The sequence below is a fragment of the Mesoplodon mirus genome (assembly GCF_964341445.2).
Source record: "Mesoplodon mirus genome assembly, chromosome: 15".
NCBI classification, from domain to species: domain Eukaryota; kingdom Metazoa; phylum Chordata; class Mammalia; order Artiodactyla; family Ziphiidae; genus Mesoplodon; species Mesoplodon mirus.
Window position 1 is genome coordinate 41626785 of NC_138991.1, and position 27811 is coordinate 41654595.

The following is a 27811-nucleotide window of genomic DNA, read 5'->3' on the forward strand; positions in this document are numbered from 1 at the left end:
CACTCAACTATGTGTCTAAATACTAGCAACGAACAACTGGAAACTGAAATAAATAAAATAAATGCCATACTCTCTTAATCAAAAAAAAATGAACTACAAAACAAGCGATCTGATTTTAAAATGGACTTAGAACCTGAATGGACATTTTTTTCAAAGAAGACATACAGAAAAGGTGCCCATCAGGTACATGAAAAGGTGCCCAGTGTCACTAATCATAAGGGAAATGCAAATCAAAACCACAAAGAGATATTACCTCACACCTGTAAAATGGTTGCTGTCAAAAAGATGAGATAACAAGTGTTGGTGAGTATGTAGAGAAAAGGGAACACTTGTGCACTGTTGGTGGGAAGGTAAACAACAACGTGGATGGATCTCAAAGTAAGTATGCTGAGTAAAAGAAGCCAGAAAATAAAGAGTACATACCATATGATTCAGCTTATACAAAGCCCCATAAAATGCACACTAATCTTTAGTGACAGAAAGCAGACAAGCAGTTGCCTGGGAGGGAGGAGAGGAGAGTTTATAAAGGGAAACAAGGAGATTCTGGGGGGTGATGGACTGTCCATTATCTTGATTGAGGTGATAGCTTCATGGATGTATATATACATAGGTCACATTGATCAAACTGTACACTTCAAATATGTGCAGTTTATTTTAGGTCAAATATACCTTAATAAATTCATTAACAACACTTTTTAAATGGCCCTCAAGTCAAGGACCGGGGTCCTGCTGCTGGAGTCTGAAGTCCTCAGCAGGCCTGGTTTGTGTGCTGCGTGGTCCTTAGTCCTTGTTTGCACGTTTGTATTGAGGGCATGAGGAGACTCTCGCCTGATGGAAGGCAGGATGCCCCTCAAGTTCTCAAAGTGCAGGGAGCAGCTGCCCTGCTCAGGAAACCTGGGCTCCTGGTTTTCCTTAGAGAGGGACTGATGAGCAGAATGTGTCAGAAATCCAAGGAGACTTGAGCCCTTTTCATGTGGGCAATGGTAGAAGCAACTGGTTGACCATCCAGAGAAGACAACCTCAGGGAGTAGTTTTATCTGGCTCTGAACTTCCCAATGGTGAGAACCAGGACTGGGACTGAGAACTACTGTGAGAGAATTATTTCACCTCAGTCAAAGAAATCTCTCGTTAGTGATTTCATCCCTCTGAGTGGCAGTAAGGTCTCCATCACCAGAGGCATTCCATTCTAGGCTGGACAATGCCGGGTTAGGATTCTGTAGAAATAATGGGAACACTCTCAGGAAGTTGGGTTCCAGGACTTTGAGGGTCCCTTCCAGCCCTTTAAATCTTTGATTTTCTACTTAAAATCCCCATGTATTCTGTGTGCTGTGGTTACTAGACAGGTTATTATTACATTGACATTGGGAAGATTCCATAGGAAAGACTTGAAAGAAACACACACACACACACAGTCATTAAAAAGCCTCAACTTCAGGGAATTCCCTGGTTGTCCAGTGGTTAGGACTCCACGCTTCCACTGCAGGGGGCACGGGTTCAATACCTGGTCAGGAACTAAGATCCCACAAGCCATGCAGCGTGGCCAAAAAAAAAAAAGCCTTAACTTTAAAACTCACTTTGCTGAGTGTTAGTCCTCATCACACTGCCTTCCACTAGAATTCTAGAAAGTTATTCTGGAAGAGATGTACCTGCCTCTAAACCAGATCTGGGAGCCTGAGGAGCAGATAACAGGAGTTGCTACCCCTATACCAGGAAGTACAGCAGGGGCTCTTCCCAAAGCTGTAATGGGAGACCAGCATTCCCAAGTAAACCAGCATTCCGACGCCCAGCCCAGCCCTCTGCTTCACGTGGAAAGAGAGGAATATCCAAGGGGACTCATATAATGGAACCACTGCCCATCTCACGATGCTCAAAGCACCATGATGGCTATGACTCTTGAATGAAGCTTCCTACAGATGTCTCCCCCCAGGGAAAGAGACGGGAGGAAGCTGATAGAAATTGTTCATAAACAGGAACACAATTCTCTCAGTATTCCTTCAAAATTACTCAGTGTCTTTCAGTTCATTCTGGGAATCCACATATTTGTGATAAAACAGGACAGGTTCTCTCTCAAGGGGGAGCTTTGGTTTGCGGGGTCTAAGGAGAGGACAGAGACCAAATCCCCCAGCAGCACTCTCATGTTTCCTTCTGTGGCAACGAGATGATTAGGTTCAGAGGGCTGTTGGGAATCAAATCAGAAAAACATCAAATAATTCTAGGGCATTTTATTTCCATTTATACCTGAGAGGAAATGAACATCTTAACAGCCCAAGCGAGTGAAACTGTCAGATGCCATTGCCAGCGTGGGAGAGAGAAACAAGCGGCTGAGTTGAGGGGGGCTGCGGGGTGGCAGGCTCCCTCCCGTGCAATCTGCAAAGACCTAGTGACAGCCAGGGAGGTAGGCTAGCTCATCGCAGGGAGGCTGGAAGGGGTCGTTCCACCAGAACCTGTGTCTCAACTTTCTGGGGGCAGCCTTGGGGGACCCAAAGCTCACAAGTCACAGGGCCCTCCCCCAACCCTCTCCAGTTCATTTGTCCAGTGCACATCGGGCCTCAGGAAGTCTGCCTTGGTTTCCCGGCAGGTCCTACTAGAAATCCAGCCCTGCTCCAATAAGGCACTGGCCCCCGCCCACTCCTGCCGCCCACCTTCCTCTGGGTTCTTTTCCAACTTTCCCTTCTCGTTCCAGGTGCTGGTGAGAGTCTGACTAATAAGGGATGACCCTGAGATCACACTGTGGAGGTCTCTGTACCCCTATCCCGGGCTGTGTGCCTCCCTCCCTGGGTGTGATTCTGTTTCCCATGTCCTCTCAGGCTGCTGGCATTTCTTCACGTGCCATCCTTTGGGGCCAGGCTTGGGGGCTGCTTCTGGCTTCCCTCCTGTGATGGTTAATGTTATGTGTCCACTTGACTGGCCATAGGACATCCAGGTGAAACGTTATTTCTGGGTGTCTCTATGAGGTTTCCTTTTTTTGGCCTCACCACGTGGCTTGTAGGATCTAAGCTCCCCAACCAGGGATCGAACCCGGGCCCTGGCAGTGGTAGCGCCAAGTCCTAACCACTGGACCGCCAGGGAATGCCCCATAAGAGGTCGTTTCCAATGAGATTAGCATTTGCGTCAGTGGACTCAGTAAGGTAGATCCACCCTCTCCAGTGTGGGTTGGCATCATCCAAGCCATTGAGGGCCAAAAGGCGAGGAAGTAGGAATTCACCCTCTTTTGCTTTTCTGCCTCAGTGCTTCAGCTGGCGTATTTCATCTCATTTTCTCCTGACCTTGGACTGGGATTTACCCCACTGGCTCCTGTGGTTTCTAGATCTTCAGACTCAGACTGAATTTTACCATCACTTTCCTGGGTCTCCAGCTTGTAGACGGCAGACTGTAGGACTTCTCAGGCCCCATAATTGCATGAACTAACTTCTTTTAATCAAAATGTCTAACCTCGGGCTTCCCTGGTGGCGCAGTGGTTGAGAGTCCCGCCTGCCGATGCAGGGGACACGGGTTCATGCCCCGGTCCGGGAAGATCCCACATGCCGTGGAGCGGCTGGGCCCGTGAGCCATGGCCGCTGAGCCTGCATGTCCGGAGCCTGTGCTCTGCAACGGGAGAGGCCACAGCAGTGAGAGGCCCACGTACCACACACACAAAAAAAGTCTAACCTCCTATTGATTCTCTTTCTCTTGAGAACCCTGACTGGTACACCTACCTCCCTACCCTGCAGGCCCATGTTGCTGAGGCCCTCCTGTTGGGTCTCAAAGCCAAGTTCTCCAGACCAGGATGCACACACATGGCACAGGTACAGGTCATTGCTCCCATCTGCCCTGGTTTGGTTCTGAGTCAGGTGTAAGCATGGAAAGTTACCAGGACATTTATTTCCAAAGCCCAGCGTCGTATGTTCTCTTTTAAAAAATTCAGGTGGGGTGGGAGAAGGTTGGATTAGGAGTTTGGTATTAGCAGATGCAAACTGGTATATATAGAATGGATAAACAACAAGGTCCTGCTGTGTAGCACAGGGAACTATATTCAATATCCTGGGATAAAGCATAATGGAAAAGAACATGAAAAAGAATGTATATATATGTATAACTGAGTCACTTTGCTGTACAGCAGTAATTAACACATTGTAATTCAACTATACTTCAATAAAAAGTAAATTAAAAATAAATAAAAAAGAAAAAGATATCATTTAACAATAAAGGGATTATAAGAGGAAAAAAATAAAAATAAAAAATTCAGGTGAAAAAAAAATTCTTGTGTTATCTCTTTGGTGAAATGAATTGACAACCAAAACTCAGGCTTCCATGTAAGAAAGAGAGGATACACTTGCCAGATCCTGACAGAGTTATAAGCTGTTTGCACCGGTTTAGATGTAAGGACCTCAAAATACACGATTCATCAGAGCATCTGGGGTTGCCAGGTTCCAAGATGTAGGTGATCCTAGTGACACACAGGGCAGGATGTGTCTTGACACATCCTCAGCAAAGTACCACCTGGAGGCGGTGGAGTGCAACTCAGCTGGATTTGGGGGAGCTCTTCTGGAGCCCCATATATGCCACTCCCTTGCAGTGGAGCATGCTCTGAGTAATCTTTCCTCTCCTTCTCCTCCAGCAGCAGGAACGGTAACTTTTCCTTATACTTGAGCAGACCCCCTTTGTCTTAAAGCATTCTGCCTTCATCTTTACCTGAGATAATAAAGCTACAGAAGATAAGATGAGGTTTCTGAGGTCCAAGGAGGAATTGAAAATTGCTCCCCCCATCCCTTTCAAGGATCTTCCAGCTCCTGTCCCCGAATGTGTGTTGCTATGGTGATGGGAGGAATGGGAGATGGTGACATGTCACAATGGGAAATGAGGTTTTGAAGGTTTAATGAGTCTTCTCCAAAATGCACTCCTTTTAGCAAGCTAGCAGGTGTCCCATGATCCAATGGGCTAGTAAGAAAATCTCCTTAGAGTTTTCAACATATAAATTTCTGTCTTCTTTAAGTGACCAACAGCATCTGTATCAGTCCGTTTTTGCCCTGTTGTGCTGTAGCAATGGACAACTCCAAAACCGCAGGAGCTTATAACCACAAACTTTTGCTTCTTGGCTGTGGCTCTGGTCCAAGCGTCATCATTCTAGGGAGGTGAGCAGAAGGGGACAGGCCATTTTCTTGGCAAAGGGGGAAGGAAAAGAGCGGGTAGAAACACTCACTGGTTCTTAAAACTTCTGCTGGGCTACGATGGATGTCCTATCTGATCACATATCACTGGCCAAAGTAAGTCCAACAGCCCAGCCTGAAGCCAGCGGGACAGGAGGGGCGTCCACCCCTCCCATAGAGGAGGCACCAGGGAGGTTGCTGAAGTAATGGGCCCAGAGAGAGGCAGTGAATATGTGGACAAATCGTATAAACTACCACAGCCCCCAGGCAGCCACAGTCACTTGAAAGGGGGCCCTGGTCTGCTGACACCGCATATCAGGGCAAAAGTATCAAAGGTACAAAATATTTTGAATCCACTGGAAGAAAACTGCGATATAGAAATTATGAGTCATTCAGAAATGTTCTTGTTGCAGATTGGTATACCTTAAAAGGAAAAACTGGTGCTGCTCAAACTCAGAAAACCACTTAGGGCCTTTCGAAAACCAAAAGAGGTGCCAAGGCATTTTGAAAGAGGCCATTAATAATAGACATGGCAAGTTACCCCTGACTTATTAAAAAAGAGAATGATTTTATAAATGAGGCCATTAGGAAGGATGTGTGAGACATTAGGGCTCTAAGAACTGCCTGAAGAGGAGGGAAGGGAAGGGAAGGAAGACAGTTAGAAATCTGTTATTTGGTGAGTTTGCTAAAGGAAATAATGCCCATGGTGATGCTTCGGCAGGCGATAATGGCTTCGCAAGGGGCCTGCCCAGAGCCGGGCACTGCCGAGGAAGGTGATGGCGACTCAGACTCCCGCTGGGGGTCATGTCTGGGTGGGGGAGAGGAGGCAAACATTTAGATCAATAAAAGACAACCCATGGGCAACGGACAATATTAGAAGTATGTACAGGGACTTCCCTGGTGGTCCAGTGGTTAAGACTCCACCCTTCCAATGCAGGGGGCACGGGTTCAATCCCTGGTTGGGGATCTAAGGTCCCACATGCTGCGCGCCGCCCCCCCAAAAAAAGAATTGTGTACAAAGGGGCAGCTCCTTCAGGTGGGAGCACAGAGGGCCTCTGAGGGGCCCTATTACCTTGGCCGTGTGTTGAAGGGACAGGCAAGCAGGACAAGGTGGGGCTGGGAGGGGACTCAAGGTGAGGGAACCTCTAAGGCAGTTGGATAAACAGGCTTGTGGTTCAGAAGAGAACCCGGGGTTGGGGCCATCCACGTGGAAGTGATCCAGACTCGAGAGGGCCAGGCGGGAAGGCTGAGGTCACAGGGTGTGGGGTGGAGAGGAACAGGGAGATGGAAAGCCAGGGCGAGAATCACCATGGCGGGCAGGAGGTGCCGGCAGGACGCCGGGAGGGGGAGGTGAGAGCGAAGTGGCCCTGGGACCAAAAGCTAGAGAGTCAGGCAGGATGAAGGGGGTGTCTGTTAGCTTTGAGGTTGAGGCATCACCGGGGACTTCGCTGAAGCGGATTTGGTGGTGTGGCTGGAGCAGACAACGCAGGGAACTAACTGGAGGTGAGAAAGGGGGTTTCTTCACCTTGCCTGACTTTGTATTCCTCAGGGGATGGGAAAAACAAAGCTTGATTTCACACAAAAATTTCCAGTTGTTGTTTGGGGGAAACCTGAAACAATGAGGGACGGGGTCAGGGCTCATGAAATAGAGAACGTGTTTGAAAGCTTTTTAACCATAGAGGGAGGGTGGCGGGGGCCTCGGCACCCCCAGGAGAAAGGGGTCTGCCCTGCACACGCACAAATACCCCGATGCCTGTTTCCCCATCCCCACAGTGTGCAGATCCCACCGGGTCAGGGAAGTGGCCTGTTAATGAGATAAAATCTAAAAGCATTATAAACACACTTTATTTCTAGGCATGTTTGTGTGAGGCAGTGATTTTGGGGGGTATTTTCTTATTTTCCAATAAAATTAAATAAACACACATGAGCTTTGGTAGACAGAGCACAGTAAAATGAGCGTGCAAGAATGAGGGCTTGATGCGATTTTCTCTTGGTATTTAATGAAGTACGTTTTATTCCTCCCTTCATGCCCTGCCCTGCTGCAGACAGCATCGCTATTCCACCCCACACAGTAGTATCTGTACCATGATGAATTACATCAGCATCCCCTCCTCCTGGAACGATGGGCTCTTTCAGAGGGGATGCGGGGAAGAGTGGGACAGGATGCCGTGGCCAAAGAAATGACAAGTTTGAGATTCTGAGTCATGAACTGTCATAATTAGGAGGCAGACAGAGTGCATGCTGCCGCTGCTGTATCTGCTGCCTGTTCCCTGTGAAAGCTTTGGGAATTAAAATAATAGGCCTTTAAAACAAGAGCCGGGTAGGGCTCTACCTAATGGCCTGCACACAGCGCGTCAGCAGCAGACAGACCCAGACAGACCTGTGGCCTGGAGAAGACAGACTGAAATGTCACCTCCAGGAACCATCCCCTGCCACCCAAGGCAAAGGAGCAAGAAAGAACCCAAGAAGAGGGTCCCCAGGCCCAGGGGAAGGTGTGTATGTCCCAAGGAGTGAAAGGTGGAGAGAGTTTTATCATCTGTACAGGCTCCAGCTGCAGCATGGATGCTCACGTAGCTGTGGGATGACACGGGCCTGCAGCATGGCAGCCCTGGGCTGCTGGGGTCACAGGAGCCATGGGGCTGGCTTGGAGTGAAAGGAGCCACAGAGGGAAGGCCCCAGAGAAATGGGAGAAAAGATGCTGAGCCAGGCCTCACAGGAGATCTTCCTCCAACCAGACTCAGCAGGACAGAAGAGAAGGCCTCTCTGGGTCAGGGACATTACCAGGAGAGGTGGCAGCCAGGTGGCAGCCAGTGGGCTTTCGCTAGTGAAGTGCTACTAGATTAGCCAAGACTTTAGTGCAAGTGATAAAACCAGCCCCAATGAACCCAAGTAAAAGACGTGACTTGTTGCTCCCCATAAGGGCAACACGTGGGGAAGCTGTGCAGAGGGATGCCTGGATACGGGCATCAAGCCCTGGCAGGACACGGGCTCTGTCTCTCAGATCAGCCTCTGCAGGCTTGACTTGAAGAAATCCAGGGAAGGCCTTCCATCGGTTCCGCTCACATCTGGACCCATCACCAGACCCAGGGGGCGGGCATAGCCACTGCCCTGGTTCAGGGTCATATGGCCAATCTCAGGGCCAGGAGGGGCAAGGGGAGACTAAGAGCATAGCCTCCGCCAGACACCCCCCCATACAGTGGGTGAGGACCTGTGCATACCCCAAAAGTCAGGGTGTCCCCGTGGGCTGAACAAAGAATAAATGCCCCCCAGAGCAGCCCATACCACCCACTGCAGGTCTGAAGGACTTTACGTCTCTCTGAATGAAGAATTCCCGAGTGGAATGAGCACTCATCACTGCCGCTCTCAGAACAACCAAATGGGCCGTGAGGCTCAGCTCTGATTAAGGGTGGCTCTCCTTCAGAGCCGGGGTGGTGGTGGAAGAGGTGGTGATCCGTAAAACAAAAGCAGGCTTTTTCAGAGCTCTGAATCTGCCCGTGCTGCCCTTTGGCTGGAAATGGCCTTTACTTGCCTTCTTCCTCTGGTAAACTCCCATTCATCCTTCAAGACACAGTTCAAATGTCACCTCCTCCATGAAGCTCTCCATTCTCCAAGACAAAGCTAGTTTCTCAGTCCTACTCCCAGGTTCCAAGACTACTTTGCATTTAATTTGCTGATTGTTAATCCCTGGCTCATGGGTATTGCTTTTCTCCTGGACAGGGCAGGCACCGAGTCTTACGATGTGAAGCTCCTCTTCCAGCACCCAGAGCAAGAACCTGGCCCTCAGCAGGTGCTCCATACCTGATTGGTGGGTTGGTGAACTACACACACAAGATATATATTCTTTGCGGCAGGTGGAGTTGTTGTCCACCTTCTTTGCTCCTAATAGTACCTACCTCCCACACTAGAGGCTGAAAATGCCAGATGCTTGTGCTCTCCACCTCCCTTGCAATTGGAGGTTGTCAACTGACCCATTTATGGTTAATAGACTTAAAGAGACGTCTCTAAGGGGTTTTTCCCTTTTTGATTAATAGAGCAACTCAATAGAGGAGAGCTCTCTTCCTCATCCATTTCCTTCCAGGCTTTGAACACAACTGTGAGAGAATGTGATGCCTGGAACTTTGGCAGCCATTTTGAGACCATGGGGCAACAGTCTGAAAAGAAAAGTCAACATGTCCTAAAGGGTGTGGTGGAAAGCTTGGAAACTGCCTGGGTCTTCAATTATTCATCCCTAGATTCAACCTGGAAACCATCTACCTCCAGATTGCTTATATGAGACAATAAAAATCCCTACTGTTTGAAACCACTAGTTCAAAACCACTAACTCTGTTACTGGTAGCAGAGAGCATGCTGACTGCTACATGCTTTCATGCCATGACAGCAGTTCGGGACTCTATAGTATAAACATCTTTTTCCGTCTAGTACCAGTTTAGAAAAATGAGAGGACAAAACCACCTAAAAATCAAACATGAAAATATTGCCCATGTTGTTACCAACTATCAATCATTTCAAGTAAAGTACACAGTGATCAATAATGTTCTGTGGCTTGAGTATAAACCCAGAGGTCAGAACTCCTGAGCATGTGCGTCTAAGCCACTTGAACCTGCTCGGTATGGCTCCTGTCCTTTGGGGACCATCACAGCCAAGGCTCTGATCCTGAAGAAAGGGCGATACGAATAAGGATGCCCTGCCACCAGGGTAATATCTTACTCAATAAGATGCTCAAAGTCTATGAGTTCTGGAAATGTGTTGAAAAGCTCTGTGCTAAGTTGCCTTGGGTGAAAAAACTTAAGGCCAACGTGTACTTTAACCAGCAAGCCAATGAAATCATCTGAATGAGGTTAACTGCAAACTCAAAAGTTTGAATTCAGAAGCTGAGCAGGAGCTGGTCAGGGGGATGGAGGAAAGGATGGGAATTAGAGATGGAAGCAGTGGCACAAGCTATTCCACTGGACCGGTGGTGAGGTGTGTCAGGCTGAGGAGTGTGGACTCGACAACGGGCTTAAAGGAGGAATGGGAGGGTTTTGGAAGGGACATGGTCAGATGTGCATTCGAGAACTTTCATTCCGGCAGCCTGTCTGGTGGCTAGACAGAAGGAGGGAGATGGAGTTTGGGGTGAGGCAGGGAGTTACAGCTCTGACCAGTGCCTGCCATTTAATCCCCGAGCCTGGAGGCAGAGGTCCTGCACAGAGCCTGGCATGTAGTCAGGCAGGAAAGACAGGCCCGGGCCCAAGGACAGCCTCCCCGTGCATAGGTATTAGGCAGAAGGCAAAGGCACCTCCTTGGTTTGCACTTAAGGAGGCCGTAACGTGTGGAGGAATGGCATCTAAAACAGAACCTCTGTAGCATCTGCACAAGAAACTCTGACCATGGAAACCGTGGAGCATGCGCAATAAAAATGCACAGGTTGCTAATGACCCTGTACAGCTTTCCACATGTAGCCACTAGACTACTAAGGGACAATTTAAGGGAAAACAGCTCTTAGAGCACATATGCGGTGGCTTCAGGAGACAAATGCGCTGATGCCACCTGGTGCAATCCAGGCCCCACCTCAACCCTCCCCTCAATGAATAGTCCACCCCTAATCAAAAGACCCCCATCCATTCAAAGGGGTAAAATAAGATAAAAGGGTGAATCAATAACCCTGCAGTGGACTTCCTGGTGGCACAGTGGTTAAGAATCCACCTGTCAATGCAGGGGACATGGGTCCAATCCCTGGTCCGGGACGATCCCACATGCTGTGGAGCAACTAAGCCCGTGCGCCACAACTACTTGGCCTGTGCTCTAGAGCTGGTGAGCCACAACTACGGAGCCTGCACTCTAGAGCCCGTGAGCCACAACTACTGAGCCCGCATGCCACAACTACTGAAGCCTGCGCGCCACAACTACTGGAGCCCGTGAGCCACAACTACTGAGCCTGCGAGCCACAACTACTGAAGCCCGCGTGCCATAACTACTGAAGCCCGCACTCCTAGAGCCCATGCTCTGCAACAAGAGAAGCCACTGCAATAAAGAGTAGCCCTGGCTTGCTGCAACTAGAGGAAGCCCGAGTGCAGCAAGGAAGACCCAACGCAGCCAAAAATAAAAAGATAAATAAACAAACACACGAATAAATATATTTTTTTAAAGTAAATAAATAAATAACCCTGCAGTGCACACCTCGCTCATGAGGACGCCCGCACTCTTCTCTGAGTGTGTTCTTTGCCTCCATAACCTGCTTCTTTGTTTCCTTTGCTCCTCAGCCTCAGTGTGTGCATGTGTTTCTTCCTTTGTGTTTTGTGTTCCTTGCCCCAATTCTTTTGGATGAGTTGAGTTTTGATAAGCTTTTCCGGTTATCAGTAGGAAGGGCTCTCAATACACGGCCAGTGTATCTGATCATGTGTCTCCCCAGCACCGTGTGCAGGCTGGGGGCTAAGGAGAGCACAGCCCCCAGAGGAACGCCGCTGGGTTCCATCTGCCACGCCAAACACTCCAACCCCAAAGATACAGCACACGCTTGCCAGGAACCTGCTCCCGTGGCCTCAGAGCTGCGCCTTCGCCACCTGCGCTGCCCAGCAGACTCATGAGGCCTTGCTCTTCACACTGAACCTCAGTTCCCAGCCCCACACTGGGGCTCAGACTGTGTCACAAAGGAAGTGCTGACTTCTGGTCCCCTGGGAAGAGGCTGGGTCAGAGACTAGTCAGTGGAGCCCAAGGTCCTGGCAAGAAATGTGCCAGGTGCCTTAAGGCCTTGCCCCCAGGGATCCCTATTCTGTGCACGGCAGGTAAGTGGCGAGAGTTCCAAGGCCACCCCGCACCCTTCAGACACCACAACCTGACCGCAGGGCTCCGGCACTCAAGCCAGAGGTGAACGCCCCCAGTGCAGTGCTTGGGTGAGCTGAACCCTGCTGGTGTGATGTCATGAAGCCCCTTCTGCCCCACTGCTCCAGCGTGATGCTCCTGAGCCCTCCTCTCTGTGGCCTCACTTCCCCCTTCTCTGGGGGCAGATGGGGGGTGTGAACACGGTGAGACTGGCATTTCCTAATCCCTCTCTGAGCCGGGGTCCCACGTTGGGAGACAGCCCAGGCCCTCTTCCTGCCTGAGCGGGGGGCAGATCAGGAAACTGCAGCTCCTCCTGGCAGGAGAGGGGAGGGGAGGGACCAGTTGCTGAAAAAAAAGTTCCATTTTTCAACAGTCCAAGTGATTTTTTTTTCCCACTTCTCCTTAGCCAGCAATCGGAGTACAAATCTAGTAGTCCTCAATGAGAGCCAGTTAATAGCTACGCAATTAATTCACTTCCTCAATAAGAGAAAAGTGAAAGCGTTAGCTGGAGCTTCACAGATGAGACTTCTCAGAAACTAGAGAAGGAATCACAAGATGTTTGCCTGCTCCAATTTTCCACAAATACATGCTCCTGTCTCACCCGGAAGTGGGTAGTTTCCCTCACTGCCCGTTGCAAACATACCTGCCTTAGACTGAGGTCTGTGGCCACTATAAGTTCTCTTTCTCTAACATCTAAGCTGGAATTCTTGGAATCGGTGAGGAGAAATCTAAACATGCTAGGGTTCCTTCCAAACAAGAGGGTCTTTTTCTCCAGAAAAGGCAGTGAAATTTACAACACGGTACCAAACAGCTTCAAAACCTAGTCATGAGAGTAGCGTACTTTATTAATAATGAATGAAAGGAAATCAGTAAAGGACAAAGACACCAAGCAGGCTAATAGCCAAGATTAGTCACTGCCAACTTATATTAAATCAACGGTGCCCGGGGAAGGGTTCATCAATTTGTATTTAAATAAAAAGTGAGAAAAGCAACCAAGCACACAAAGAAAAACAAAAAAAGACGATCTTTCAGCTGACAAAATATGCAGATTTCAATATATTTAACTCCAACTATAGGCTGAATTCCAACTTCAGGATCTTATTTAAGGAAAAAGCTTAGAGTCTGACTCTACAAGGTAGAAAACACATTCCCTCATACCTTTTATTGTGCTAGTCTAATTAAGATAATACATATTCATTTATATGTTGCTTCATACATAGGATTTTTATATAATTAAGGTGATAACTATGATTTTCTATTCTGTATTTTAAACTTAGCATTATATCATAAACATCTTCTGTCATTAAAAACTTTCACTGGTGCGAGCACTGCACTACGAGTATCGATCAGGACCCCTATCCGAGGGATGTTTCGCTGTCATCCTCTTTGGCTCACTTCTCACTGGCCTCTGGAACTGTTCTCCGGTCTTTTCTTGATCTGCCCCGCCCCCCAACTCCCCCGGGATTCTGTGACTCCACAGGCCTGGCTACTCTACTGTCTCCCCTGTTGAAGATGTCAGGGGACTTCTTTCCCTGTCCCACCCCTACCTGCTAGAGTTCCTGGAGACGTGGCCCCTCCTCCTCGTTTTATACTCTCTCCGAAGATGACCTCCGCCCTCCTTAAGGCTCCAAGTATAACCTACACCATGATGATTCACACATTTCTTCCACCCCAGACCTGTATGCCTGACCGCTGGCTTGACCTTCCCCTTGGAAATTTTGGGCAGTTCCAAGCCTATCTGTCCACAAATGAACTCAGGATCTCCCCCAGGCCTGGCCCTCTTCCAGTCTCAGCCTACAGAGCGCCACCATCCTCTCTCCTGTTCTCAAGCCAGAAACCCAGGAGTCATCCTTGACGACTTATCCCTCCTGCCTGCCCACACTCCACACTCCCCCACCCCCATCTAGCCAAATTGTGGCCAAATCCACCAGTGTTTCCTCCTAAGGTCTCTTTCAAATCTACCCACTGCCCTCCATTCCAACCACCAGGGTCAGCATGCAGGGGCGTGCACTGCACAAATGCTACCACCCGGGCCATCACTTCTGGCCTGTTCTACAAGAACACCTACCAACTCATCCCCTTCCCTTTTGGTCTTTCCAGGCCATTATCCAACCCCAAAGCTACAGTGATCTTCTTAAGACGCAAATCTAATCATGCTGTTCCTTTGCATAATTGTTCTTAGGCCTTAGACTGGCTTGCATCTCCCTGAGTCATCACTGTTATGTTCTCCTGGTTCCCCTGCGTGGCCTGGCCTTCTCCTACATCTTCTGCAGCATTCTCCAGCCACTGAGGCCTTCATACAGCTACTCAAATGTGCCACGACCCTTCCCCACGTGGCCTTTGAGCATGCTCAGTCCTCTACCTGCAGTGTTCTTCCCCTGTCCCTAGATCTCTTACATTGTTTTTATATCTACAACGGGTTCTGAAAGTGTGGTCTCTTAGCAGCATTTGCATAACACAGAAACCTGTTAGAAAAGCAAATTCTTCTGCATTGCACACCTACTATATCAGAAGCTCTGGAGTGGGGTCCAGAAATATGTTTTAACAAGCCCTCCGAGTGACTCTGATGCATGAGAAAGTTGGAAGCCATTGGTCCAGAAAGGCCTTCGTCACCCAAGGTTTCTTCTGAGCTTTTTGTTTCATTTGACTCTTTTTGGTATTTAGTATAAAGACCAAAACTACATAATTTTTCTCCCAAATCTCCATTGATTTATCCTACATTCCTTATGTTATATCCTATACTGCTTTTCATAAACATTAAGGTTTGCCTCTGTGCTTTTTTAAAAAAAGCTTTATTGAGATATATTTCATATACCTTAAAATCCACCCATTTAAAGTGTATAGTATTTAGTATATTCACAAAGTTGTGCATTCATAGCTGATTTTAGCTATTTGCATCTTCCTGTTTTCTTGGTGAGTCTAGCTAAAGGTCTGCCAATTTTGTTGATTTTTTTAAAGAACCAACTTCCGATTTCATTATTTTTTTCTTTTTCTTTTCTTTCCTTTCATTTATTTCTGCCCTAGTGTTTATTATTTTTTTCCTTTAGCTCACTTTGAGTTTAATTGTTCTTTTTCTAGTTCCTTAAGATGGAAGGTTAGGTTATTAATTTGAGATGTATCTTCCTTTTAATGTAGGCATTTACAGCTATAAATTCCCTCTAAGCACTATATTACCAGCATCCCATAAGTTTTGGTATGTTGTGTTTTCATTTTCCTTCATCTCAAAAGTCTTTCCTAATTTCCTTGTGATTCCCTCTTTGACCCATTGTTTGTTTAGGACATTGGCTAATTGCTGCATATTTATGAATTTCCCAAATTTTCTTCTGCTGTTCATTTCTAATGATTTCTAATTTCATTCCATTGGTCAGAGACTACACTTTGCATAATTTCAATCCTTTTAAACTTACTGAGACTTGTTTTATGATCTAACATACAGTCTATACTGGAGCATGTTCCATGGGCACTTGAGAACAATGTGTTGTTGGTGGAGCATCCTATAGAGGCCTTTAGGTGTACTTGGTTTATAGTGTTGCTCAAATCTCTTATTTCCTTTTTGGGCTTTGGCCTAGTTGCTCTATCCATTATTGTAAGTGGGTTATGTAAGTCTCCAATTACTACTGAATCATCTCCCTTCAATTCTGTCAGGTTTTGCTTCACATATTTTGGGGCTCTGTTGTTAGTTAGGTCCATGCATGTTTAAAATCATTACATCTTTCTAGTAAGATGTAATTATAAATAATTATAATAATTACAATTTATCATTATAAAATGTCCCTTTTGTCCCCACGAACAATTTTTGTCTTCAGGTCTATTTTTTTGATATTAGTACAACCACTCTTTGTTTTGATAACTGCTTCCATGGTATACCTTTCTCGATTCTTTTAGTCTTTGAATCTAAAGTGTGTCTATTGTGAACAGCATATAATTGGATTTAAAAGAAAAATACATTCTGCCTCTTTTGATTGGGGTATTTAATCTATTTACGTAATATACTTACCCAATAAGGCAAGATTTGTGCCTGACATTTTTGCTATTTGTTTTTTGAATGTCTTAGATCTTTGTTGTTTTGTTACTGTTACTGTCTTCTAAATAGATATTTTCTAGTGTACCTTTTAAATTCTTGTTTCTTTGTGATACTGTGATTTATAATAAGAAATATACATTATTTAAATATAAATATTAAATTATTAAATATACGTATTCTCTCCCAGTTCCTGGCATAGAGTTCCTAAAACCCTTGGAATTTCCTAGGCGATGACCATAACAACACGGGTGTCTTTTGTTATGTTAATGAGGCGACTTTTGGAAAGCCCTTTGGTAACCTAAGGAAGGGGACTCATTGCCAGGGCCACCAACCAAGTGATTAGAGGGTTGGGAACTTTCAGAACCACCCCGGACCTCTGGAGAGGGGAGAGGGGCTGGAGATTAAGGTCAATCACCAATGGCCAATGATTTAATCAATCGTGCCTATGTAATGAAGTCTCTATAAAAACCCAAAAGGACTGGGTTTGGAGAGCTTCCAGACTGGTGAACACATGATCTGGGAGAGTGGCGTGCTTGCAAAAGGCATGGAAGCCCTATCTTCCTTCCCACGTACCTTGCCCTGTGTATCTCTTCCATCTGGCTGTTCCTGAGTTATACCCTTCTATAATAAACCAATAATCTAGTAAGTAAAATGTTTCTCTGAGTTCTGTGAGCCGCTCTAGCACATTAATCAAACCCACGGGAACCTCCAATCTATAGCTGGTTGGTCAGAAGCACAGGTGACAACCTGGACTTGTGACTGGCATCTGAAGTTGGGGGGCAGAGCATTTAACCTGTGGGATCTGATGCTATCGCCAGGTAGACGGTCAGAATTAAGCTGAACTGCAGGACACCCAGCCGGTGTTGGAGAACTGTTTGGTGTGGGGGGGAAAATCCACACATTGAAACTGTGAGCAGAATCGTATTTGTTTTACTATAACTTTTAAAATTTATTCTTAGTGGCTGCTCTTGGGATTACAGTTAGCATCTTAAAACAATCTGCTTTGGAAACATACCCACTTAATTTCAACAGTGGGTAGTCAAGACTTGCTCCAATATACCTCTGTTCCCCTCACACTTCTTTCATGTTATTACTGTCATGCAAATTACATCTTTATACATTCTAAGTCCATCAACACAGTTTTATAAATACTGCTTTATGCAGCTACCTTATAAAACAGATAGGAGAGTTACAAACAAAAGTACATTTGTATTGTCTTCTGTAAAACTTACGTAGTTACTTTCACCAGTGCTGTTTATTTCTTCACGTGGTTTCAAGTTAGTGCCTAACGTACTTTCATTAAGCCCTGAGGACTCCTCCTCATAGGCAGGTCTGCTGGTGATGAATTCTTTTACTTCTTGCTTATCTGAAAATGTCTTAATTTCTTCTTTAATTTTGAAGGAAGATTAAGCTAGGCATAGAATTTTTGGTTGAAAGTCTCTTCTTCCAGCTCTTTTAAGATACCATTCCACTGTCTTTTGGCCTCCATGCTTTCTGATGAGAAGTAAACTGTTAATTTTATTAAGGTTCAGTAGTTTCTCTTAACAGATGATTTTCAGCTCACGGCAAAGCTTTGGTTAAACTCTCGAAGTTCTAAAATTCTTCGATTTTAGTTGTTTTGCCCATATTTTCACTATTTTAGAGGGAGAGTGAGTTCACTGAGGTTCTCACTCTGTCATTTTGGAAGCTGATCTCGTTTCATGTTGTTTGAATTATTTTAGACAACATTCTTTAATATCTTGTAAAGCAATTTTCCTTGAATAATTATTTTTCTATAATCTTGTAACTATTCTTACCTGGCTAGTTTTTCAGCAGAATTTTAGAATCGCTTGCTCAAACTCCAACAATAACTTCCACTGGACATCTAGAATGCTATTTTTCAAACAGCTCACCTTCTAAGAATATTCAAGCTTCCCCATCTCTTCTACTTTAATACTGCTCAGCAAACATTTAATTTTTTTCATCCAGATTCCACTGTATTTTTTTCCCCTAGGCATTTAAAATTTTCTGCTGTGACTGTGAACTGGGATTAATATGCCATGTTATTTTTTTTTTAATATAAAGCAAACACTTCCTGGGTGGCAGAGGGAGAAAAACTGCTCATTTATGTGCCTAAAGTTAATGGAGTCAGGAGGGCTCATTCTGGTGGTGAGAGGTTTGCTTTTGTTTTTTTTTCTTTGAAGCAACAGAATATCTTCATTCAAATTAAATCTTGAGCAGAACCTCAATGCATAAAAAATAAAAGTAGCATTGCCCGGTTGAAAAAGAGGTTGAGGGACGGTCCAAAGCCCAGCATGCACTGCCGCCTGCCCTGCTCCTTACGGCAGCCCCAGAGGGGGCTTCCTACAGCTGTGAGCCCAGTTAACTGTCACAAACAGGAGCCCATCTGTGCGCTCCTTAGCATGAGCTCTTGCTTTTTAATACTCTGCTCTAATTTAAGGTTTGAATAGAGATTTTCCATCTCTACTCAACAACCATTAACATATCTGAGCTTCAGTGAGCTCCTGCCTCACTGGCCTGGACCACTCCCATCTCTTGTCTGTCTCAGGGGTCAACAGAACAGGAGACTGAACACATGCTTGAAGATGTGGTGACTTCAAGAACATCTGATTTCATCCAATGGCACAGAGAGACTCTATCGCTTAGAAATAAATACAGTGCCCAGTTTTCAACTAAATGAGTAAGTAGATTATATTATTATGAACTTTACTTCAGCAGAGAATAGAGGAGGAATATAAGGAGGAGATGGGTCTGACAGGGCTTAGAACCACGGGACTAGAAGCATCTTTAAAAATTTTCAAAAGAAAATGTGTGGTCCAAGTCTCCACAAAAGATATTTTATTAAAATTTTAGGATAAAGGAATTTTTTAAATAACTATAATACTTTTTAAAAACTACTGAGTATTTAGTGATGTTTTCAACTAGGAAAAAACTTGAAACTTAAAGAACAGATTGCAGAAAGTAGCTAGGGCTACAAGAGTGAAAGAAGATGGAAACCTGTTATATGTATAGTGATGAGAGGCTTAAACACTGACTTTTCAAACCAAAAACAAATTGTACTCATTGTTTCACTAATTTGTGAGACTAATTATTCAGTGACATCATATGATAATTCCTCTTACAGAAGAAGAGAGATTTTACTCTAATCCAGCTCACATACTACTTTCTATGGCAATCTGTATGGGAATAGAATGAGATCTAGTACAGTTTTAGACCCAAATCAGTTTCTAAAGAGTTGGTACTAAATGAATATTTAAAGAAATCTATGTAGTATTTAAAATAATTGAGAATTATGACATTACTTTCAGAAAGTGTTATCTTAAGATGTAAGGAAGGGATGGAGATCTTAGAGGAAGCAGATACACTGACCTCAGGGTAGTACAACTGACAAAGGCCAACAGCCCATGACGGGGGAAGAGGAACAGAAATTCACTCTGCACGACACTCCCATGGTTGGCATTCTAGGCAGTCTTCCTAATTATAATTCAAAACTAATAAAGATTGTGTACTTCCCCCTCAAAATGATTTTCTTTCAGAAGTAAACTCAGAAAAGGGACTGAGTTCTGGAAAGAGACGGTGAGGCTGAGTCCCAGGCACTCAAAGCGTGGCTGCTGTCTCCCGAGCCTCAGGATGTGACTTGCGTCCCCTTACACCCTTCTCTATGTGAAATATAATTTGTGTAATTTGTCCTTGGAAAAATCACAGTGGAGTCTGAGAACCTTCTGGGGCAATCAGTTTGTGTCCTTCGGTATCCTAAATTCAGATGATCTCAACATCCAGAAATATCCTTTGATTTGTTCTTTCTCTGATATCTTGTGTCCTTGGGATCAAAGCCTCTTTCGTTGGCACCAAATAATGCCCAGTGAGGAGTTTTGGCCATGTAATCCTTGGCACTGAAAGTTTTGGATCCACCACTGTCTTCATATTCCTGGATGAGCTCCTGGAAGCGGCTGTAATCAATCCACGTCCACCATTCTCTGCCAATCTTAAACTGGCAAGAAAAAAAGTAGTCAGGTCAGAACTGAAAACACCCATAAAAAATGTCAAGTAAGTATCAAAAAATCAAAAATGAGCCTGATACTTTCTCCCTATCATGTTAAAGAAAATTCTTTTGAGCTCCAGACATGGTTCCGTATCAAAGCAGAATGTTCTATACACAATCAAAGGAGAGTTTCTTTTCCCTTAGGACCACTTCCGTGCTGGACTGGAAGGCCCAGTGGCTGAATAAAGAATACATCCTAGAACTGAAAGTCAAGGATGTGTTTATCTTGAGCAGTATCACTGGAAGAAGATTAATGAAGTTTTTTGGCATTAGCACGTGTAAATGGTCAAGCGAATTCAGATTCCTCTGGTTGCCAGTTTTCCCTGGTATGAATTTTCATGCTTGTGTTAGCAGCACCTAGTGGAATCCCTTTATTACTAAATTTTGCTTGAGTTATTAGTGAAGCTTTAATCGATGACTTTCTAATTCTGAAACGCTAACTTAATGACTCAAACTAGCCCTTTTAGCCTAACATGAATACAATATCTCATTAACGGAAAGCCTTGTTAAGAATTTCAATTCAATAAAGGGGAATAATCCAATTTGTACTCTTTTAAGAAAACTGCTTCTCAAAAGTCACTGTAGAATAATGACCACAAATGAAGAAAAGAGAAAGTAAGTTGAGGAGGCTCTGAAGGAACTACAAATTGAATTGTGAAGGCTTTTAATTCAAAGCAACCACTTGGCATTCAATCGTGTAAATGTATAATACATTGGTATTTGATTTATAAATGGACAAATCTTTGTTATGCCACCGTTTTTTAAAAAAACCTGATTATGAACCAAGGTAAGTAACAATTTCATGTCCTAGCTGAGAAAAATATTAAAAATATATAGGTTCCTGGATTTAGAATATTAAAATATGCTGTATTTAAATAACATCTAATTTTTTACCCAACAGCTAGAAGCTTTCTAAGGGAAAAAATGCCACATAAATGGGAAAGCTTAGTCTACCTATGAATCATGAAAAATTTTCTTCTAATAAGACCATTCCTTGAAAACTTGCCCTAAGAGCTCTATGAATTCTATAACTCAAGATGTAAAATCCACATTGCCCACCATTTTCCCTCTCAAGGCTGACTGCTCTCAAATGTTCTCTACCACTAGGGGAGTAATCACTGTCATCCCCGGGTGCTGAACCTCAAAACTAGAGTCAAAGGCGCCCCTCCTTTCCCTGGCCACTTACACCCCAAACATGGTCAGGCCTTATCAATTCCTCCTTAGCTGTACTTCCATGGCCACATCCTGGCACTGCCCTAAGGCAGGCCCTCACTTCTAGAAGTCGGCAACAGTCTGCCAGCTGACTGACTGTCTGATTCCAGTTTGGGCTGCTTCCAGCTTCTGCAGGCTGCACTAGATGGCTATGCCTATGGCAGAATAGAGCGCCACGACCTAGGACATGCCGCCTAAATGTCACATCTCCAACTGGAGGCTGCTCATGAGCTACCCGCCCCCTCTGGTGACTCATATGTTGTTACCTCTGTCTGATTAACACCTACTTAAGCCTCAAATCTCTTCATAAATGTCCTTTGCTCTGGGAAGTCCTCCTGAATCCCTTTAGATGACCGTGACAGTCCCCTGCCACAGGCCTTCACTACACCCTGAACTCGCCCAACAAGAGCACATTATACTTGCTTCCGTAGCCACTTCCCCCGTTCCCCCCCCATCCTGGCAAGACTGCTGGTTTCATGACTATTCCTGACGTATTATAACCTCTTCCTCCTTACCTCTCTTAATAAAGCTAGAAGTCCATACAATGAAAACATTTCCACCTGTTCTCCTGACATCTTGAGAGACAGGATGGAATTTTGTTGCTACTGGCTCCATAGAATAGTGTGGACTCTGTTCACAGTGCACTCATGATAGAGGGCACAACGTTCACACGTGACTGAAAGTGGGCTGACTTCCCAACCAGTGCAGGATTAAACGTGTCATTAACTCGGATGACAGTAAAACAAGGCCGATAACAATGCCTACCTTTGATTCCTCCCTCCTACTAACATTTATGGAGTGCCAACTATGGACTTGGCCCACTCACAGACAATTAAAAACTAGTTATAATATAACATGGTGTGTGCAGTGAGTGCACTCTGGGAATGCAGAGAAAGGTGATAAATCACAGCCAGCCCCCAGCCCCCAGTGGCCCCACTAAAAAGAGTCCTCCTGGAGGTTCCCTGCTTCACTTGCTGAGTTAAACAGATACCATGTTCTCCTCTTCCCTGTGTCTTTCCCTTTTTGGGTTCAGAGCTCTAGGTCTGAACTCTGAACCCTCAGTGCCCACAATTCTGGTCTTCCTTTTCCCTCAAACTCTGACGAGAATCACTTGCCATGGATATTCCAAGAGGAACTAAAAGATTAGCTTGGACTACAGCAATAGATTTAAAATCTTTTTTCTTTGCCACAACTTACAGTAAGAACCATATTTTACATCTTGATCTAGTACACACATTCACATACATACACTCTGGAAACACAACTTTCACAAAACTATAGTCAGTGTATTTCATTTAAAAACCTGCCAGCTGCAACCCACTGCACTGATTTCCTAATTCTTAATGCAGCTGGAATATCTGGCCTCCTAACTACAGAACTCTACCCTGGCTTAAAACAGAAGAAATTAGTTGCTTGGATATGACAACTATTGACAACAACAAGTTGCATGGATATGACAACTATAAGCTAATATCTGACAACTGACAACTCGGACTGCCAATGTCTAAAAAAACAAACTAGAAGACCAAGTAAATGTGACAGAAGGCTGGTGTATTAGTTTGCCTGGCTGCATAACAAAATACCATAGACTGGGTGTCTTAAACCACAAAAGTTAATTTTCTCACGGTTCTCGATGCTAGAAGCCTAAGGCGAAGGTTCCAACAGACAGCCCCCTTCTCACTTTGGCTTCGCGTGGCATCTTCTCACTATGTGCACAAGCAGAGGATGCGGGTGGGGGCGCTCTGGTGTCTTTACTTATAAGGGCACCAACCCCATCAGATCAGGGCCTCACCTTATGACCTCATTTAACCTTCACTGCTGCCTTAGAGACCCCATCCCAAAGGTGGCCATACTGGTTGGGGGGGTGGGGTGGGGTGGTTAAGACTTCAACATAGGAATTTTGAAGGGACATAAACCCTCAGTCTATAACCGTAGGTTACTCTCAAATTAACGCTGAGCTATAAAACCCCTAAGACAAAACTGCATCCACACATATCCCCCTCTCAAGACAATGTGAGAATAATCGCATTGAATAATAGCTCAGAAAAAGTCAAAATATTCCACGCAAAAGGCAGAAGCTAAAAGGGCAAACTTTAGTATGATTGGCACAAAAATAAAGCTGAAAGTTGGAGCTGCATAAACAGAGGAATGAAACCCCAAATCACAAAATTTGAGGTTAAGTATGCTGAGACATGAGGTCACCCTGCTTCAAGAATTCCTCAAATCCAACAGTAAGGGAAGAGGAAATCTATGCAGAATTACAAATAAACTCAAAAGGTTACATATGATCTCAAAAATACACCACAAGCGCAATACGGTATGGCCTGACTAGATGATGCCAGGCTGCTGAGGATATGTGTGTGGTCTTGCTGGCCAGACCGGCCAGTTCTACAGGCTCCCACCACCTAGAACAATCAAACTGTGGTACAAAGGGCCCTGTTCTCATTACTTCCATATTTTTCACACTTGGAAAATTTCATTAAACAGAATGATGACAAATAGGTCCTTTATTATTTTAAATGTTTAATAAGGTTCTATTAAAGACGTCAGATTAAACACAGGCATTTGCTTCATTTCTTCTTAAAATCTCACTAAAATGACTGTAAAGGTATTTCTAAAACATATATAACCTATAAAAACAAAGAGGTCAGGAGAGGAGAAAACAGTATCAAACTTTTAGAAGCTTAAAAGATGACAGATAAGCAATAACTGGCTTAGCAGACCCAAGAGAGCTGAATCCTAAACTAGCAAACAGAAAAATCCAAGATTCAACCCAATTTATGCTTCAGAATTCCCCAAAGGCCCCAAACTGGTAGCACCAGTCACCCCTGGAAGTGGGGCATAAGAGGCCCCAACTCCCCCCCGCCAAAAAAAGAGCCCCAAAATTGGTTTACATTCTGACTAAGAAATTGTTAGAATCTCAAGTTTCGGACCCCCTGGACATACACACAGCTGAGCACCTACCCACCCCACCCACCCCACCCCCCAACAGAAGACAAGAGGTTTATTCTAGGAAGACAATAAAATAGAAAATCTGTGGACTATGGGAAAGCAGGTACAGCAGAGAACAGGGCTGTCACACTGAAAATGAGAGATCAAAACGGCCGTACTCCCTGCTTCCTGACCCTTGGTGGCCATGAAGACTTCTTGGGTTCCCTAAGGAAATGGCCCAGGTAGATTTCTCTAAGATAAAGTCAAGCCCAGTCTACACATTTAGGATTCTCAGTACGCTTTTTAGTCTCGTACTTAAATATGAGCAGACAACTGACGATCAACTGAGGAAAACTTCTAACATGGAAGAGAGATAAAATAAACAAAAAGAAAAGAGTAACAGAGTAAACAGAGCCTAGGGTAGGGAGGAAATGACAAAACAAAATAAAAATACAAACAACTAAACTAAAACAATTATCCTCAGAGAAATGAGAGATTACTGTATTCATTTAAAAAAGTTATACTATAAAAAGAAACACTCAAAGAATGAAAAAGACTTTAGATTTTAAAATTATAGAAATGGAAACGAAAGATTCTTGAGAAAGTTAAGAAGTAAAATTTTAAACATTTCCTAGAATGTAGAGTAAAAAAGAAAGATAGAAAATAGGAGAGAAATATAAAAGAAAATTTAAGGACTAGCCCAAGAGACCCAATTTTTAAATAATAGGAGTTCCTGAAAGAAAGGAGAAGAAACAGGATGGAGGTACCTCAATGAAATAATTCTGGAGAAATTTTGAGAAGTGAAGGCCACGAGTTTCCAGATTGAAGGGGTCCATAACGGATGAAAACAGACATACTGTCTGAGGCCCAACTCAGTGAAATTTCACGGAGGGAAATCAATGGAGACAAAGGGAAATCTAATAAGGAAAAATGGTCTTGTACAAAGGATTAAGAATCAGAAGGACTTCAGAGTTCTCAACAGCTACACTGAAAGCTTAAAGACAGGGCTCCAATTGCACAGGGAAAATAATTTCCAACCTAGAATTCTATATCCAGCAAAACTATCAATCATATGTGTAGGGAGAATAAAAATATTTTTAGAAATTCAAAGCCTCAATAAATTGCACCTCCCACATACCCTTTCTCAGGAATCTACTGGAGGATGCTTCACGTGAATGAGGGAGTAAATTAAAAAGAGACCTGAAAAAACAGGAACAAGATACCCCACACAGGAGAAAGCTAAAAGAAACCCCAGTAGGACAGCTGTGTGTCCAATGTAGGTGGGTCAGAAAGTGCCCCTGGAGAGACTCCTTTAAAAAGATGAACCTGACAGACAATTCAACACATCTGAAAGTCTGAAAGGAGAAATAGATGATGGCAGAGAGTTCAAGAGTTGATTTAGCTCAAGAACATAGAACAGACAAAAAAAAAAAGAAGACAAATATTAACTCCAGGAAAACCAAAAAGTTGTACCAGAAACAAATGGCAATCATAAAAGACTGCACTGCTCAACAGTGAATACTATTCATATGGTCATAATAATGCATAAAATTATGGCATATGTATGCTGGGAAGGTGGGAGAAGAGGAAGTGTGTGATGAGAAAAAGTAGAAGAAAATTTAACCCTCATCTTCCATAATACAAAGTAAAGAGATAATGAGCAAACAGAGAAAAACAAGCAAAAAATCATCACTGTAGGTATTCTGTACAAATATTCTTCCACATGATACTGTAGTATTCTTTATTAAAAAATCAAATGATCAGCACCTTTAGGGAATATCCTTTATTATATGTTATATATATATAATCCTATAATATAATCCTATATTATATGAAGATGCTTTATATATGTCACTTTATTTAGCTACCATAATAGCGTTGTAAACAGAGTTACCCCTATTTTGCAGATAAGAAAAATGAAAAACAGTGAGGCTGGGATCTGAAAACAGATATACCAGTACAAAGTTCAGGAGTTCCCCCAAGACCGCTCCCACTTCTGCCACCAATTGCAAATTTAGGGGTTCCCAAGCTCACCTTCACGTTTGACAATTCACTACAAGGACCCACAGAATTCACTGAAAGCTGTTATACTCATAGTATGGCTTATTACAGCATAAGGATAGGGATTAAAATCAGCCATGGGAAGAGGCACGTGGGCAGAGCCTAGTAGAGTTCCATGCAAGGAGCTTCCCGACGTTCCCCTCAGTAGAGTCTTGGAATGTGCTACGTTCACCCAGAACGATGTCTGACAACAGGTGTGGAGTACTGCCAACCTGGGGAGCTCACCTGAGCCTTGGTGTCCAGGGATTTTAGCACCTAGACTTAGCTGCTTGCTGAGTGGCTGACCTTAGTTTCCAGCCTCTCTGGAGGTCGAGCAGGTCCTGTGAAGACCAAAGCCCCCACCCCAAACCACATATTCAGCGTAGATGATCTAGTGTGACCCAATGTGCCTCCAGATGAGCAAAGACATTCTTGTCAGGCAGGACATTCCAAGAGCTTAGAAATCATCTCCTGGAAGCTGAGGACAAATGTCAGCCCTTTCTTTGGGTAAAATTAATCCTTTATTGGATAACCAGACCTCAAAGTCCACATATAGAGAACAAAGTAGAATAATACAAAAATAAGAATCATACATACCATTTTTGTTTTCATACTCTTAAGAAGGGCTTTTATGTGATCTTAGTATCAATTATTTAGTAGTTGGCTCCTCCAAACATACAGTAATACTTAGGAACCACACAACTAGAAAAGCGCTGGTTAAAGGATGGAACAGGAGCACTGCCAGACCTTCTCAGAACTCAGAAGTACATGTTAACTGGGAAGGAGTAGACGGAGTCCTAAGGTAGTTACAGGGAGAGTGACTTTGGAATACAAAAAAAAGAGTGCTACAGTGAATTTCCCAGGTTTATGAATTCTGTTCTCACCTGTTGTAGCTACAACTGCATTGTTTGTTCTTTGGGTAAGAGGAGGCAAAGATCCCAAAGACAGACTTCAAAGTGCACCTGACTGCCTGTGACAGTGAGACACTGAGAAGAGTTGCCACCTTTTTCTGAGTTTACTGGTGATAAGTAGCATTCCCATGGCACAGCTGCCTGGGGAACCATTTTGAGAGGCAAAACTACAACAATGCGATTGAATTCTAGATATATCCAAGTGCAATTAAAAATTTTTTATCTGGAAACTCAGTTTCTGGAGTTTCAATCTTAATCCCCCATCCTATTGGAGTAAAGCTAAGTCCTCTCAGTAGTGTCACCAAATTGCCAATTTTCTCTGACATTTTTCTGAAAGTAATTACCGGGAACAATCAGGTCTCCAATAAGAATGAGTTCCACATGTAACACAGAGGGGAAAATATTCAGTCAGTAGATTTTGTTAGGAAAACACTGCATTAAACCCTAATGGAGACATACAGTTCCCTTCTTATTCCAACAGGGGAAGGTGTGGGAGGTGACATCTCTTCATTCCCTCCCTTTACAGATTGTGGGTTTATATATCCAAGAGGGAGGCCTCTGTGATCAGTGCTTAATTACCTACAGGGCCTCAAATTTGGCAAAAACTTTCTCAGTATTAATGATCTTGGTGAAGATTAAGGAGATGATGCTTGGTGAGCATGGGATGGGAAACTGCACCTTGTTTCCAAGGGACATTTCCCTTTCCCCACCCTGTCTGACTGCTCTG

The 27811-nt window shown here is 44.3% G+C and overlaps 1 protein-coding gene across 4 annotated transcripts in view; it reads right to left on the minus strand.

Moving 5' to 3' along the window:
* LOC309817126 (S-adenosyl-L-methionine-dependent tRNA 4-demethylwyosine synthase TYW1) overlaps positions 1-27811 on the minus strand; it is a 228545-nt gene that overhangs the window by 48341 nt on the left and 152393 nt on the right. For 2 of the 4 annotated variants that reach the window (XM_082645111.1, XM_082645110.1), the window contains exon 16: positions 16873-19939. The exons of the other annotated variants lie outside the window; for them this stretch is intronic. In XM_082645111.1, coding sequence (XP_082501237.1) covers positions 19718-19939 — 222 coding nt within the window. In that variant the 3' untranslated portion in view covers positions 16873-19717. Of the gene's footprint in view, positions 1-16872; positions 19940-27811 lie in introns of those variants that run through there. 4 annotated transcript variants of the gene reach the window in all.